A 13,054-nucleotide genomic window follows, 5' to 3' on the forward strand; every position below is an offset into this window, starting at 1 on the left:
ACCCCTGCTTTGGACTGACGGGTAACTTGAACAAATAAAGCCGTTTTTACAAACCCTCTCTACTATGCCACTCTCGCTACTATGCCACTTTTGCTCGGTCCCGGTAGGTGGCATAGTAGGGAGATTTGACTGTAGTAGTATATGTTTAGTTTATTCCTTGTCAAGGAGAACAGGACCACAACAAGACCTCGCCAGTAGACCCTGTTTTAGGCAGCACCCTTCAGTTGGGCCCATGTGGTTCCGATGTCTTTTGCCTCGCTCTCTACTGTTCTTTTCCAGGTTTAACTACAGATTCACTTTTGCCTGGATTTTCACCTACCCTCTTCTTCATCAGTTCTCTTGACATGCTTCAGTTGGCTATCAATTGCTTTAGGATAGGAACTACTGCATTTAAAAGCACAAAAAATTCTTTACAAATTTTTGTAACTTGAAATTTATATATGATGTGTCATGATTAAGTTTAGGTCACAAGTGTTGACTAATCAGCATGACCACATTTAACTGTTAAAGCTGTTTGTGAAAAGAGAGGACGGTTTTTATATTGAATGTCCCATGTTTGTCTGTCTTGCTCTTTTACCACAGAAAACTGTAATGATCATGCCCACGTGGATGAAAATGCTGATTAGCTAGGTGCGAAGGAACCGCACTTCCATTTTGAATGTCGACCATGTAATCTATTGTTGGCTTTTATTGTGAGAGCTAGTATGCTTTTTTATTATTTAAGTTGACAAATGAAAATTTTTAGTATCATATTTTGTCACTATCACAGTGTGCGTGATTTTTTTTTTCTTTACTCGCATCTACACAAATCAAACTTTGAAACCAGTTTTTGATGCCAGTAATATTTGATCACCAGCCTGGCAGATCTGTGATTTGGTGACTTGGGTATTACAATTTTGCAACAAATTTTATATGATGTTAAATGTGTACAGAACTGTTCATTCCATTTAATATGGAGAGATATTTCTCTAAACTTTTTTTAATGACGTTTTGTGTAGTACAGTTTTTGAAGATTGTCGGTTTTAGCATCTGTGGTGAGAAATTTGAAAGTGAACAAATGGCTGTTTACAAATATCTTTTGCGTTATTCTATCACATACTGTTATTTTAGAGTAAGGGAGTTGTTGAAGAGACTTGTTGCTTGGCGATCTAAAGTGATCTTCATAAGTCTTATTAGTTTCTTTCTTGTGTGTATCTTTGTTATGAAACGGTGAATAAGTACACTTGCTGATACCTGCACAGGAATTGATTGCAAGGTAAATAAATCAAATGAATGACATGTTGATTTTTTCATCTAATTTCAGTGGAAGATTTTTGTGAGTCGAAATTGGCTATCAGACTGGTCTGCATTTTGAAAGAACAAGTTTATCCTTATGATTACAAAGAAAGCTTGGAATGTATGATAACAGACTAGCAGGACACAAACTATGTATAGAAAAACAGGAGCGCCTCCATGTCACGTGGGAGCTTTGCAGTTGTGTCTGTGTTCAGAAAAATCTCTGATATTCAGCAAGAGTCCAACTCCCCGGTGCAGCAGCTGTCGAGACTTTGGCGAAGTTTCCATCGGAAGTTAGGTCTAGAAAAGCCCGAGGAGGGCGAGCTCAGTTTCGTGTTGGACTCTGGATAACCTTTAAGCTGTGTGCGTGGCCGACGGCTGGAATAAGACGGTTAGTCCCCATGGCTGCAGTGTTCACTTGTCTGCCCACCATGATCAGTAGTAGGTGACCTCAGTTTAGTAACACATAGATAATTGCAATGTAAACAATTTTTAGTTTTTTTGTTTTCTTTTTTGCTTGACATTTTAGATCCCCCTCTAATGAGGCCAAAGAAAGGAGAGGGACCGACCTTTCCCTGTAACACGAGAGCCTGCTGGGAGCAGCACACCTTCACCTCTGTCCGGGACCTGTAATTCTCACCGTCGCCGCGCTGTCGTATGTCCACCAATCGATCGGCCACATCGCAGGGGCTGCTGGTGCCAGACTCCGCAGCTGATGGAGCCGGAATCATTTGTTGGGAGGTCGATGCATAGAGCGAGCGATGATCATAATCATCTACTCCTCTTGCTGTTACACGTCCATTGCAGGCGTGCTGATGGGCTGTAACGATGGGTTGATTCACCGTGTGTTCGCATGAACTTAAGAACAGCCGGGTAGCGGATCGGGGTGGAGAAGAATGAACAAAGGAACGAACTTTATTGATTAGGCCATCAGCCCATTTCGGGTGGTTGGTGGTTTTACAAGTATAGGGTTATTAACAATTATGTTAATACTAATAAGGACTAGTATCATGCATTCACCCGTGAAATGTGTCCGGACTTTAAATGGTACCGTTCTCAGGTTTTTGTATGGTGAACAGGTTGAGACTCCTGTAAATCATCTTGCACATGTGTGAAGAAATGGTTTCTACCATTTAAGTGTTAACATAATTTTGACTAACCCTGTATTTAAAGAGATAAGCTCTCAAATCACACACAGCCAATTTGCAAACTCTTATTAATTATTAATTACACTCACGATTCTCTCTTCTAATTCGATAGACATTCCAGAAACATCCACACGAAGTTGAAATATTGATAAATTGGAGATGATTTTAGCGTTTGTAGTGCTTTATAACATAGCTAACTTAAAACTTGATGGCCATCTACAGAACTTAACGGGGTTTTTTTTTTTTTTTTTTTTTTTTTTTTTGCCTTTTGGTAATACTAGCGTATGCCGGACAAATGAAAATAAAATGCAATTCTGACTGCTCAGTATCACTACAGACTGGGCACTTACGATTCATAATGCCGTAGTAGTGTAGTGAATGTAGTGAACCGGGGTTCACTACATGCCTTAGGGTGTGTGATGTTATGGGTGAGACGCCTAACTGAAATGTAGTCAGGGCGCTCCGAACACCAGCATTTGGTAAGCTACATATTTATACACTGACTGAAGAAGACGTTAAAGATCGATAGACTTCAAAGAGGATTTTGACATAATTTCTTGATTGCCAATCTTGATAACAACCATGAGACCTCTTTAAAAGCAGAAAGAACAAGGCCAGGGTCTATTAACCAAACTTGTCCAAAACCGTAACTAAACAGCACACAGAAGAAGCCCACATCATTTAGTCTGGGTTATATATATAAACAAGATATTGTAGGTTTTGTTTTATAATCTAATTACAGACATACATAAAATATGTAACCAATACTTTCTAGCCTTTTTACCTCGGCGATCGTATCGCAGGCAAGATTGTCCTCGCATTACTGTAACTTAGACAAGGAAGGATGGCGGTGGGGAGGGGACTGGCGGGTAGGTGAGAGGGAGAGGGGGCGAGTGGCGGCTGCAGACTTTCCGACGTTGTGGGAGTGGGAGAAGGGATAATACCTGCGAAAAAAAAATTCGAGGCGATTTGTTTCGGTTGCTCGGTGGTGGATGCTGATGCTCTTTAGTGCCGCTCGCCTGGCTCTGGCAGGGATCAGCTCGTAGCGGAAGCCATCATTGCGCCTGCGCGTTGAGGATCTCCAGAGCGACAGCGGCGCCTGGTGGCGCGACAGTGACGTCATTGGCATCGACCTGACCAGTGGCGTGGCTTACGTCAAGGACGGACAGAAAAGTACAGAGGGTGAGGGGTGGAGGAGGAGAGGGAACGCTTCAGATCTTCACATCATGTCTTCTTGTTTTATATCGCAATATATCTGTTTCACAACAAGTTTCCATAACATGTTCCAAGTAAACATTTGAAGACAGCGGTTATATAGATATATATTCTTTGAAATGCAGATATAACTGGCAAACATATGCGCGCACACACACATAAATTCATATCTACATTAACGCATATATACATTCACACAATTTACATATACACATACATGCAAATACAGATACTGTATATAAAAAACACACACATATACTCTCTTTTTCACACAAACACGCAGCATCGCGCTGGAAAGTGGTGTGAGACTCAGTCCCTCTCCTTCACACATATTTCAAAAGGTTTGGGTCGAAGCACGTGGTCGTAGGTAGAGGAGTCCAGTCTGAAGGCGGGGTGGGCCGGAGTCACCCTCAGCTGATGCATCACGTTGGCAAAGAAGAGGAAGAGCTCCACGTCCGCCAAGCTCTCTCCAGGACACTGTCGGCTGCCAGCGCCGTATGGCAAGAAGTGGTCCGGGATATCCAACACATTGTCCTCTGTCAGGAACCTGCCGTCAGAAAGATCGTAAGCGAACCCACTTTTCAGAGGAGAATGCTCGAGTGTCAGTGATGTTGTCTGTAGGTGTGACGGGGTCTCCCCCTTTGAACTGCTCACCTTTTGGGGTCAAACTTGCCGGGGTTGGTCCAGTACCGCGCGTCGTGATGCAAGGACCAGACGTTAAACAGTACGATAGAACCTGCTGGAACTTCGAAACCTGTAGAAGACAGTGAAGTTTAGTGTCAGTCTACCTGGCTCTGTGATGTAGTCTCTCGTGACTAAAATTATTGCCTGTCACCCTAGTATGATCACTGAGACTAGCATTGTGTGGACTGCTGTTAGGCGTAATGCTCAAGGAAGAGATGTGTCTTCAGATTCAATGGTGGGTATATGGCGGATATGGAAGGTTTCTCTATTTTTTTTTAAAGGGGAATATGTACTTCTGCTACTATATAAATGGATGGACCGGTCCACAAGCACTGCCCACCCTGTATGAACGTGGTCGCACGTGCCGCATGAGGAATCAAGAAAGGCTTTATGGAAGACAACCGCTGCACTTCGTAAATCACAGCTGCCGTCAATGGGAGGTAAGGCTGGTCATCTAAACAAGGGAGGCGATCCCGGCCAACAACCTCGTCTATTTCCTCGTGGACCTCGCTCTGTATGTCCTGGTTCAAGGCCATGTAGCCTAGCAACCAGGCCAAGGTCACGGCCACTGCCTGAAAGCCGTTGCCCACCATGTCAAGGAGGATGTTGTCGATGTCCTCCGGCTGGAACAGACCCCGCTCCTCGCCGCTCTCCAGGAAGAACAAGAGCTGGTCCGTGAAGTCACGTGGTCGGCTGGGGTCGTACGTGTCCTTGTGGAAGTTGAGGAACCGGCGATGTAACTCCACCTGGTCACCCGATCGGGCCCGGATGTATTCCGGGTGGTCGTCAGTGGTAAAAACATTTAGCAACGGCAAGAAATCGACGGCGTTGAAGGAATAGACACTGGACCTGAGAAAATAATGAGCAAATATAGGTAGTGTAAACAACGCCTCCAAATAAAACTCGGCAACAAAACAAAATGAAAGATTCAGGTAAACTTTGTACTCTGCCTCGCACACTTCACAAACCATACAAGCATGAGATTAGCTGGTTGAGTTTTACGCCGCTTCAGCAGCAATCAATGCCCAAATCACACCTACAAACGTTTAAGCAGGAAAATTAACGGTGAAACAGACAGGAACACACAAAACCTGTGTTCAAATGTTCTCCACATCTCCTTGGCCACGCGCCCCGCAGGGTCGAATCTCTGGCTGAAGGTCAGGCTGAGGGAGACATTGAGGCAGGCCATCTCCAGGACAGGGGCGGGGTCGAAGGGGCGCTGCAGCTCGCTGAAGTAGTTGATGATGTCGACGATCTCCGACGACAGCTTGTCCTCTATGCGAGCTGCGGCGGAGCAGTAGGCGTCGATGGCGGAGTTGGCGAAGTGCTTGCGCAGCAGATACTGCTCGGTGACGTCCGAGGTGCACAACCCTTTGGACAGGCAGTGCGTCACTAGGTGATGAGCATGTCACAAGGTGCAAGAAAAGAGATATATCTATTAACTTCAATCTCTTAAAAGTCAAGGGAATGCCGTTTTAATTATAAATATATATATAAATAATATTTTTTTAAATCTCTCATCATTAGCAACTGTGGTGCCAGGGAGGTAACTCTAAGGAAGAAAGACACGTGCTAGACTTCTGGATACGAAGCGAACACACAACATCTTGTCTACCGCATTGTCTTCCGCCCTGGTACAGAGAGTTGTAACTGTCCAGCTCGGGTCTGCAACTAAGAGCATCCTTCTTGTACACCAGACCCTCCATGATGGCTTCAAAGGAACACAGGACTACGATTCTCCGACACCCGGCCTTGAAGCTGTACACGTCTCCGTATACCTCGCGCAGGTGCGACAACTGCAGGTGCGGCAGGTGCAGCAGGTAGTTCAGGTTCCCGTAGAATGGTATCCCCCAAGGTCCTGGAGGCAAATTCCTGTTCCGCCACCGCTGGAGCAGGAAGAGGAGCACGGCCACGGCGACCAGTGAGCAGTAGTAGTTGTTGGTGAGGAGGGAGAAGAGGATTCTGGGAAGGTCGTGAAGCCACTCGGCGCGGTACGGCAGGGGCAGGGTGGAGACAAACGGGTGCACGTGGTTCTCGTCGTCAGAAAGTGAGGGTGTGGCTTCCGTGTGTCCAGGGCCGTCCCCCATGACTGCTCGGCGACCGCTGCGGACCGACCAGTCATCAGATTTCAACCGCAGTCTGCAGTACATATCACAATCTGTTGTTCACAATCACGGACTTTCGCAAAAAGAACACCAAAACAAACAAACAAACAAACACTGTAGTACATGTATACAATCGTAGAGTGTCGTATACCGCTACATTCTGTCTTAACCAGCTTCATCGTATGTCCCAATAAAGTGTACGCTGTAAAGGTCTGATGTAAGCGGACATTGATTATGATTATTATGATTATGATTATGATTATGATTATTATTATTATTATTATTATTTGGTAGCCTTAATGGGGAGGTATCACCCCAATTAGGGTATCGGGTGGATTGTGTGCTAGCCAGAGACCTTATGCAAGAAAGAGGGGGCTATGTGCAGTGGAGGGGTGTGATATGAGGGAGAGGTGTTACACGTGGGAGACAGCCCTGAGTGGTTCTAGCAGCCAAGCGCGACCAGCCGGCTGGCAGAGGTGTCAATGACACCTAGGAAAAGAGTGACACTTTAGTCACCTGTCCACCACACCACTACAGGAGGAGCGGAGCGTCAGTAGGGTGGTCTTCTAACCCTTCTAACCCCAACCCTTCTCTTGTCGATGTTGGCCATTTGGTTGGTGAGTGAGTGAAAAATGGCCTCCCTCGCTATATGTGTGGTTGCAAATGTGCACCGTAAAATAGGGAACAGAGAACCAGCATACACTTCACGGTACAACTTCAGCATCTCTAAGGCCAACTTCATTGACTGAGTCTGAAGCCAGGAGGGCGAGACTCGGGAGGAAGGACGTTGGGTTAGAGAACCTTCACCAAGGAGGCGAGTCAAGGACGAGGAACTGTCAGGACTGCCTGCTGCGCCGTGGAAATCAAATGACTTCGTGACCATAACTTGCCATACTGGTGAGAGGACGGGCACTTCCTGTGGGAGGACTTGCACTACCTGTGGGAGGACTTGCACTACCTGTGGGAGGACGTGCACTACCTGTGGGAGGACTTGCACTACCTGTGGGAGGACTTGCACTACCTGTGGGAGGACTTGCACTACCTGTGGGAGGACTTGCACTACCTGTGGGAGGACTTGCACTACCTGTGGGAGGTAGACGTTCCACGCCAAGGCCAGAAGTCGTTCCCAAGGGAGGAGAACGTCTGCTGGGTGGACACCATGACAAAAATGAAGGAGTGTACAAATGAAGATAAAGAAATCATGAAGTGTACTGAGCGTGTCATACAACAACACTTTCTGCTGTAATTAGGTTTCTAAACCCTTGAACACTAGAGGAGAAGGACGAGACCAAGAAAGCAAAAGAAAGGCGCGACAGGATGATTACTATTATTCAAGTTATGATCCCCGACAAGCAAATCCGCTATCCCAATCTAAGTCATTAAAAAACAAACAAAACTAGAAATCCGTTTTCACTCCCATAGTAATGAAAAACAATTTAATTATCACTAAAACAGTTATTAATAAACATTTCATTACCCCAGTGTCAGTCATCGATAAACGAACAATGCCAGTCCCCTTATAATCATTGATAAACATTGCTCCACTATCCTCATCGTAGTGCTTGATAAACAGACTCCACTACACCATCGCCGTGATAGTTATTGTTAGACAAACGCACGCCCGATCAATGGTCTGTTGCCGTGAAAACTCTCCACTCGTGATTACGCGTGCGTAGTGCCAGGCGCGTGTTACGTCACGTGCAGAAAAAAGTCACGGGCGACACTGGGCGTTGGCTCCCACACCCTTCCTTTCCTCTTTCTGACACACACATAATCCCTCACACGCACGTACACACACACGTACGTAAGCACATATGTACATAATATGAATATTTGTACACAATATCTAAGTAAATCCCGTACAGACAGAATCACACATACACACGCATACGATACGTAAACAAACACCCAAACACGCAGACTAAATGAAGCCAAAGGTGGTGAGAATGTCTGTGTGTGAAATGAGACAAAGTACACAAGACTAAGGACTCACTCAAGTTTCACCTGGCGCTGGTGTCACTGTACTCGCGGTGTCAGCCAGTCTGCCAACCACACTGCGTGGAGCCAGAAGAACTCTGTCGATCGCACGCCACGGTTGTCATGACAACGCTTCCCAGCCTGCTAGCGGTGGTGCGAGAGTCGGGCAGGCGTGCGGTGGGTTCCTCGGGCACTGCGAGTACCCTTGTTCACCCGGACTCTTTTCGGGTGCAAGAGGCAAAGGGGGCACAACTGGCAGGATGGCGGTCAAGGCCGCCGGAAGTTAGACAGCGGTTGTCCTCTCGCCGTGATGGCGGTAATAATGAACGAAATTGTTTGTGTGAAAACGAATCGATCGGCACAACGGATGACAGCTGCTTTTGCGCTAGAATGTCTAGTGTCGGTGAACCAGTCTTTTTTTTTTTTCTTTGGAAGCTTTCACGATGCCATGACAACAGAAATGGTTCTTTTGATTAGGAATTGGAAATTGTCGATCGCTTTTCTCTTGAAAAAGAGGAAATTTGAAAACTAGCAAATTACTCTCCTATACTGAGTTCTATTAGGCATCTGTTGTATTCGTAAAGCGAGTCTTAATGTCACCACAATCTGTTAAACAAATAAACCAGTGTGGTGGTGTGTGTTAGCGGATCATAAAACCTATGCATAAATCATACTGGTCGTCCGATCATCAAATTTGCCAGGAACATGTTTATCGATGGTCGTGACTACTGTCTGGTAAACATTCTCTCTCTCTCCAGGGATGGAGGAAAACTAGCGAGCTTCAGTCGAAATGGAATGAGACAATTTTTTTCATATTTAGCTCCAGTCAAATGAAAAGATAGACTGAAATTGTGTTGTAGCATCACAAGTGGATCGAAGAATCAGCTCAGAAGAATTCAGGTACCCAGGCTAATAAATAAATCAGCTAAACTACACGTGAAAGTGTGAACAAGCCGATGAAAGTTCTATTTAAAAAAAATCAATGAAAGCGAATGGTTTTGTTGAAAGAGCCGAGCATAATTAACCAACGAGGATGTCGACAATTGACTGGTATGCCAGCTTGTGAAAAGGGACGTTACTGTGTGTGACAAGCAGCCGTAGTTCCTCAGTTGTTTCCCTTGCCTGTACAAAGCATCGCGGAGGGAGAGACATTTCGCCAAGCTGGCGCATGCGCTGTGAGTGCTAGACAAATGCCAGCAGTAGAGGTTGTTCCAGTCAGCTCATCCACACCTATTTATAACTAACGTAAAGGTAGACACTTGACATTTCGGTTGTGGCGAGTGAGAACCGATTTAGAGTGTGGTGGTGGTGGTGTTGGGGAGATCCCGCTGATCTCAGGGGGGAGCATCTCTGCGAAGGAGGTATTCATCTTTGCCTTGCTACCTTTCCTGGGGTCAGGTACCATTTATTTATTGGATAAACTAGCTAAAGTATGCTGCGCTGAACGGGTATCGAACCGGCGAGTGCGAATCCGCGGAGAAAAATAACATATATGGCATAGGCATCGGTTGGTAAGGTTCTGGAGCTTGTTGTTGATGGTGTTTGTCCCTCTCCCGGTTTCAGAACCATACAGTAGGACTGCCTTTATTAGTGTTGAAGATGTGGGTCTTGCTGCTGAAGGATAATGCCTGGCCTGGTTGATGCGGTTTTTGATGTCATCGTCCGCCCCACCGTCCTTGTTGACAATGCTCTCCAGATACACAAAGCGATTTGTTTCCAGGATGTTCTCTCCTTGAAGTGGGATTGGGAGTTCCTGCTTGTTGATTCTGGTCACTTCGGTCTTCTTTCTGCTGACCTTTAAGCCAGTCTTCTCCGTTTCATCTTCTAGCTTGCTCGGTTTGGTTTGAGCATGCTGCTGTCGATGAGATAGGAGACTAATGTCATCTGCAAAGTTCAGGTCCTCTAGCTGTTTGGGGAAGGTCCACTGGATACCGGTGTTGTTGTCTTGGGTTGTCTTTCGCATAATCCAGTCTACGACCATTAGGAAGATCGTCGGTGATAATATGCAACCCTGTCTTACTCCAGTCTCCATTACGAAAGGTTTAGTGAGTTTGCTGTGCTGTTGTGGGTAACTTGTAAATATTCCGTAATATATTATCTAAATATGTGTGTGTGTGTGTGTTTTTTAAAGTCTCCTTCTCACCCGAGAATGCTGTAATTTCCGAGTTTAACAGTATTTGCACGCTCGTGTTGCGCTCTCACACACTGTATTAATTCCATCTCCGAAACGGGATCAGGACGAGCTATAAATCGACTTGTTTGCTGTGTAAATATTTCATTTACATCATTTTCTCTCTCGGGACATTTCTAAAACCCTTCTGGGCTAATGCTCACTGCCAGCAACATCACTTGATGCGCTGCCATGGCAACCACGCGGTGGTCAAAGACGCGCAGGTAATTTGCGGCTGGGGACACAGGGTCGGTAGGTAAGGCTGGGGGTAGGTAGGGGTGTGGCTCTCCAGGTCACCCAACGACCCACACAGGCAGTAAGAGCCAATAACTCTACCATCTTGTTCAATAAAACCTTGGGAAAGTCGAGACGTAAAATTAATTGATAATTAATTTTTAATTTTTTGTTTCTTTTTTATGTGATTTCTTTAATCCCGACTTTATTCAGTTAATGTCGCTGTGGGCCTCATTTCTCCCTGATAAACTGTCGATATTTTACGGGTGGAGACTTCACTGACTCTGTAACAAACGTCTCAAACAGATTCTTCCATCTCCACCCCTCCGTCTCTTTTTCTCAGCCTCTCTTTCCTATATGTCCTCTTCTCTTTCTCTCTCTTCATTTTTTTTTTCTTTTTCTGTTTGTCAGTCTGTCTCTGTCTCTCTCTCTCTGCTCGCTTGTTTTGACCGTTCTGTTTAGTTTGTTCTTCAGACACTCCATCGTTTTCCAATAAATCTTTTTTGCGACCCTCTGCATGTCTTTTCCCTCTTTCCTTACAACCCTCTTGCAAGCTAATTTTGGCTCAGCACTCCAGTCAGTTTGTCGGCCTGGAAATGGCAAACGACTTGCAAAATAAGGTAAAAATAACTAGGTTGCCCCGTATCCATATTTTATTAAGGTCGTTTGGGAGATATGTTAGAGTCCTCGCCTTCTCCTGGGCCATTTCTGTTTAGTGAATGCGGTCACTCGTGTCCTCTTCTCTCTGCCTTACCTACTCAGTTGTGTCGACTCGGGAATGTTTTCATGCACTCTGTGCTTAAGACAAGTGGGAGACATGGACAACATACGAAGGACAGAAGGAGAAACAACTATGCAGACAAGTAACAAAAGACAAACAAAGAAGACACAGGATTGAGAATGACATCAACCTACAAAGGAAGACGAGCAGGTAGACTATTCAATTGACTATAATCACAACTATTGACAACCATGTTGATTGGTGTGAGGAATAATCCTCATGGAACAGATGTGCTTTTATTGCACTTACAAAAGATTCGATGGTAAGGGACCAAAGTCCTCTTCACGATAATGTTGATGTCCACTTCATCACCAAGTGATGTCAGAGACCAGTCGTCCTCAACACGAGGCTCAAAACTTACCACAGGTCTGCGGGCAATCTGTCTTGGTCCTAGTCTCTCGCTGACTTCTCGTCATGCTAGCACAAGAACGAAATTACCGGTCGTTTTCTGAGGGGAGAAGGTTGCCTCTTCAGTTGACTGCTAGAAGAATATGGATGATAGAGTCAGGACCGGTGATCAGCGCTCTATCAGACATAGTGAAGACCCTGTAGAGTGTCCCTGTCCTGCGTTGACTCACTATTCTAGTAACACGAGTTCAGACTAAACTGGAAGCTGCGTGTTGCTAATGGACTATTCAGAGAGCAATAAAATATCACCTGACAGTCCTCAGGCTGCAATTGTCTCCGCTCCTACTAAACGGTCAACGCCCTCCCGGGCATTTCTTCGACAAGCGCCTGAAGTTACAAGGGGAAGGAAGCTCTCACTTGGTGGTTGCTACCGTTCACCAGCCGCCCACGTCCATGCTTGTGTCAGTTCAAAGGGAATCGAGACTTTTTCCACAGCTCCAACTAGCCAGGTGTAATGAATGCTAGAGTTCTGAGATGAGATCTGTTACACCTGGCATTTCACACGGTTTTACCCCAGTATGAGCGCCATGTTCTTAATGAGTGGTTCGCCGGGAAAATCTCTTGTGACGTCAGCACCACGCTCACAACCACCGGCTTTTCTTTTTTAAAAACATCTGTGGCAATGAGAGTGTAATGTTTACAGCGGACACGCGCACGAACAATCTTAAACACGCGCACTGCTATTCATACAAGCACGTACAGACACTCATGCGCGCTCGTAAACACACATGCATGGTTATACACGCGTGTGAGCACAAACACACACATATGCACACAGACACAAGCAGTATAGAAAGGTAACAGAGGGAACTGCACTGTATAGCACTGCACTTTATTGTGTAAGCCACCAGTCCATCACAAACGACATAAGAGAGAGCTTGCAGTCATCATTATGTAAATAAAACCAATAATCTGTTTTCTGTCTTTTTACTGGGCAACAGATTTTATCAGACGGGGGGATGGACGTTTCTTTTTCCATCCCTCCCTTGCTCCCTTTTCCTGAAAGAAGGCGTGGCTAGCGCTTGTTCATGAACAGTCCAGGGACGGGTTGTGGGAG

The 13,054-nt window shown here is 45.5% G+C and overlaps 1 protein-coding gene across 5 annotated transcripts; it reads right to left on the reverse strand.

Annotated features, from left to right (window-relative positions):
• Positions 1 to 709: 709 nt before the first annotated feature.
• LOC112561833 (cytochrome P450 1A1-like) lies at positions 710 to 8,923 on the reverse strand. Of its 5 annotated transcripts, none has more exons than XM_025234602.1 (6): positions 8,432 to 8,923; positions 5,938 to 6,461; positions 5,414 to 5,693; positions 4,663 to 5,171; positions 4,293 to 4,392; positions 710 to 4,185 (listed from the first exon to the last, which is right to left on the reverse strand). In XM_025234602.1, the coding sequence occupies exons 2-6, from the start codon at positions 6,407 to 6,409 to the stop codon at positions 3,948 to 3,950; spliced, it is 1,599 nt and encodes a 532-aa protein (XP_025090387.1). In that variant the 5' UTR covers positions 6,410 to 6,461; positions 8,432 to 8,923; the 3' UTR covers positions 710 to 3,947. The 5 variants fall into 5 exon arrangements, with proteins under 5 accessions (XP_025090387.1, XP_025090385.1, XP_025090383.1 ...); XM_025234600.1 differs by having other exon boundaries at positions 5,938 to 6,425; positions 8,421 to 8,923; XM_025234598.1 differs by having other exon boundaries at positions 8,421 to 8,922.
• Between the last annotated feature and the right edge of the window lie 4,131 nt (positions 8,924 to 13,054).

This window comes from Pomacea canaliculata, linkage group LG4 (assembly GCF_003073045.1).
Source record: "Pomacea canaliculata isolate SZHN2017 linkage group LG4, ASM307304v1, whole genome shotgun sequence".
Lineage (NCBI taxonomy): Eukaryota > Metazoa > Mollusca > Gastropoda > Architaenioglossa > Ampullariidae > Pomacea > Pomacea canaliculata.

Excerpts from the sequence above, each read along its gene's own strand:
- LOC112561833 (XM_025234602.1), bottom strand. The coding sequence starts at position 6,409 with ATGGGGGACGGCCCTGGACACACGGAAGCCACACCCTCACTTTCTGAC. Across the intron at positions 5,172-5,413 it reads TGGAGAACATTTGAACACAG|GTCCAGTGTCTATTCCTTCA; the intron begins GTTTTGTGTGTT and ends TTATTTTCTCAG. Across the intron at positions 4,393-4,662 it reads TGCGACCACGTTCATACAGG|GTTTCGAAGTTCCAGCAGGT; the intron begins GTGGGCAGTGCT and ends TGTCTTCTACAG.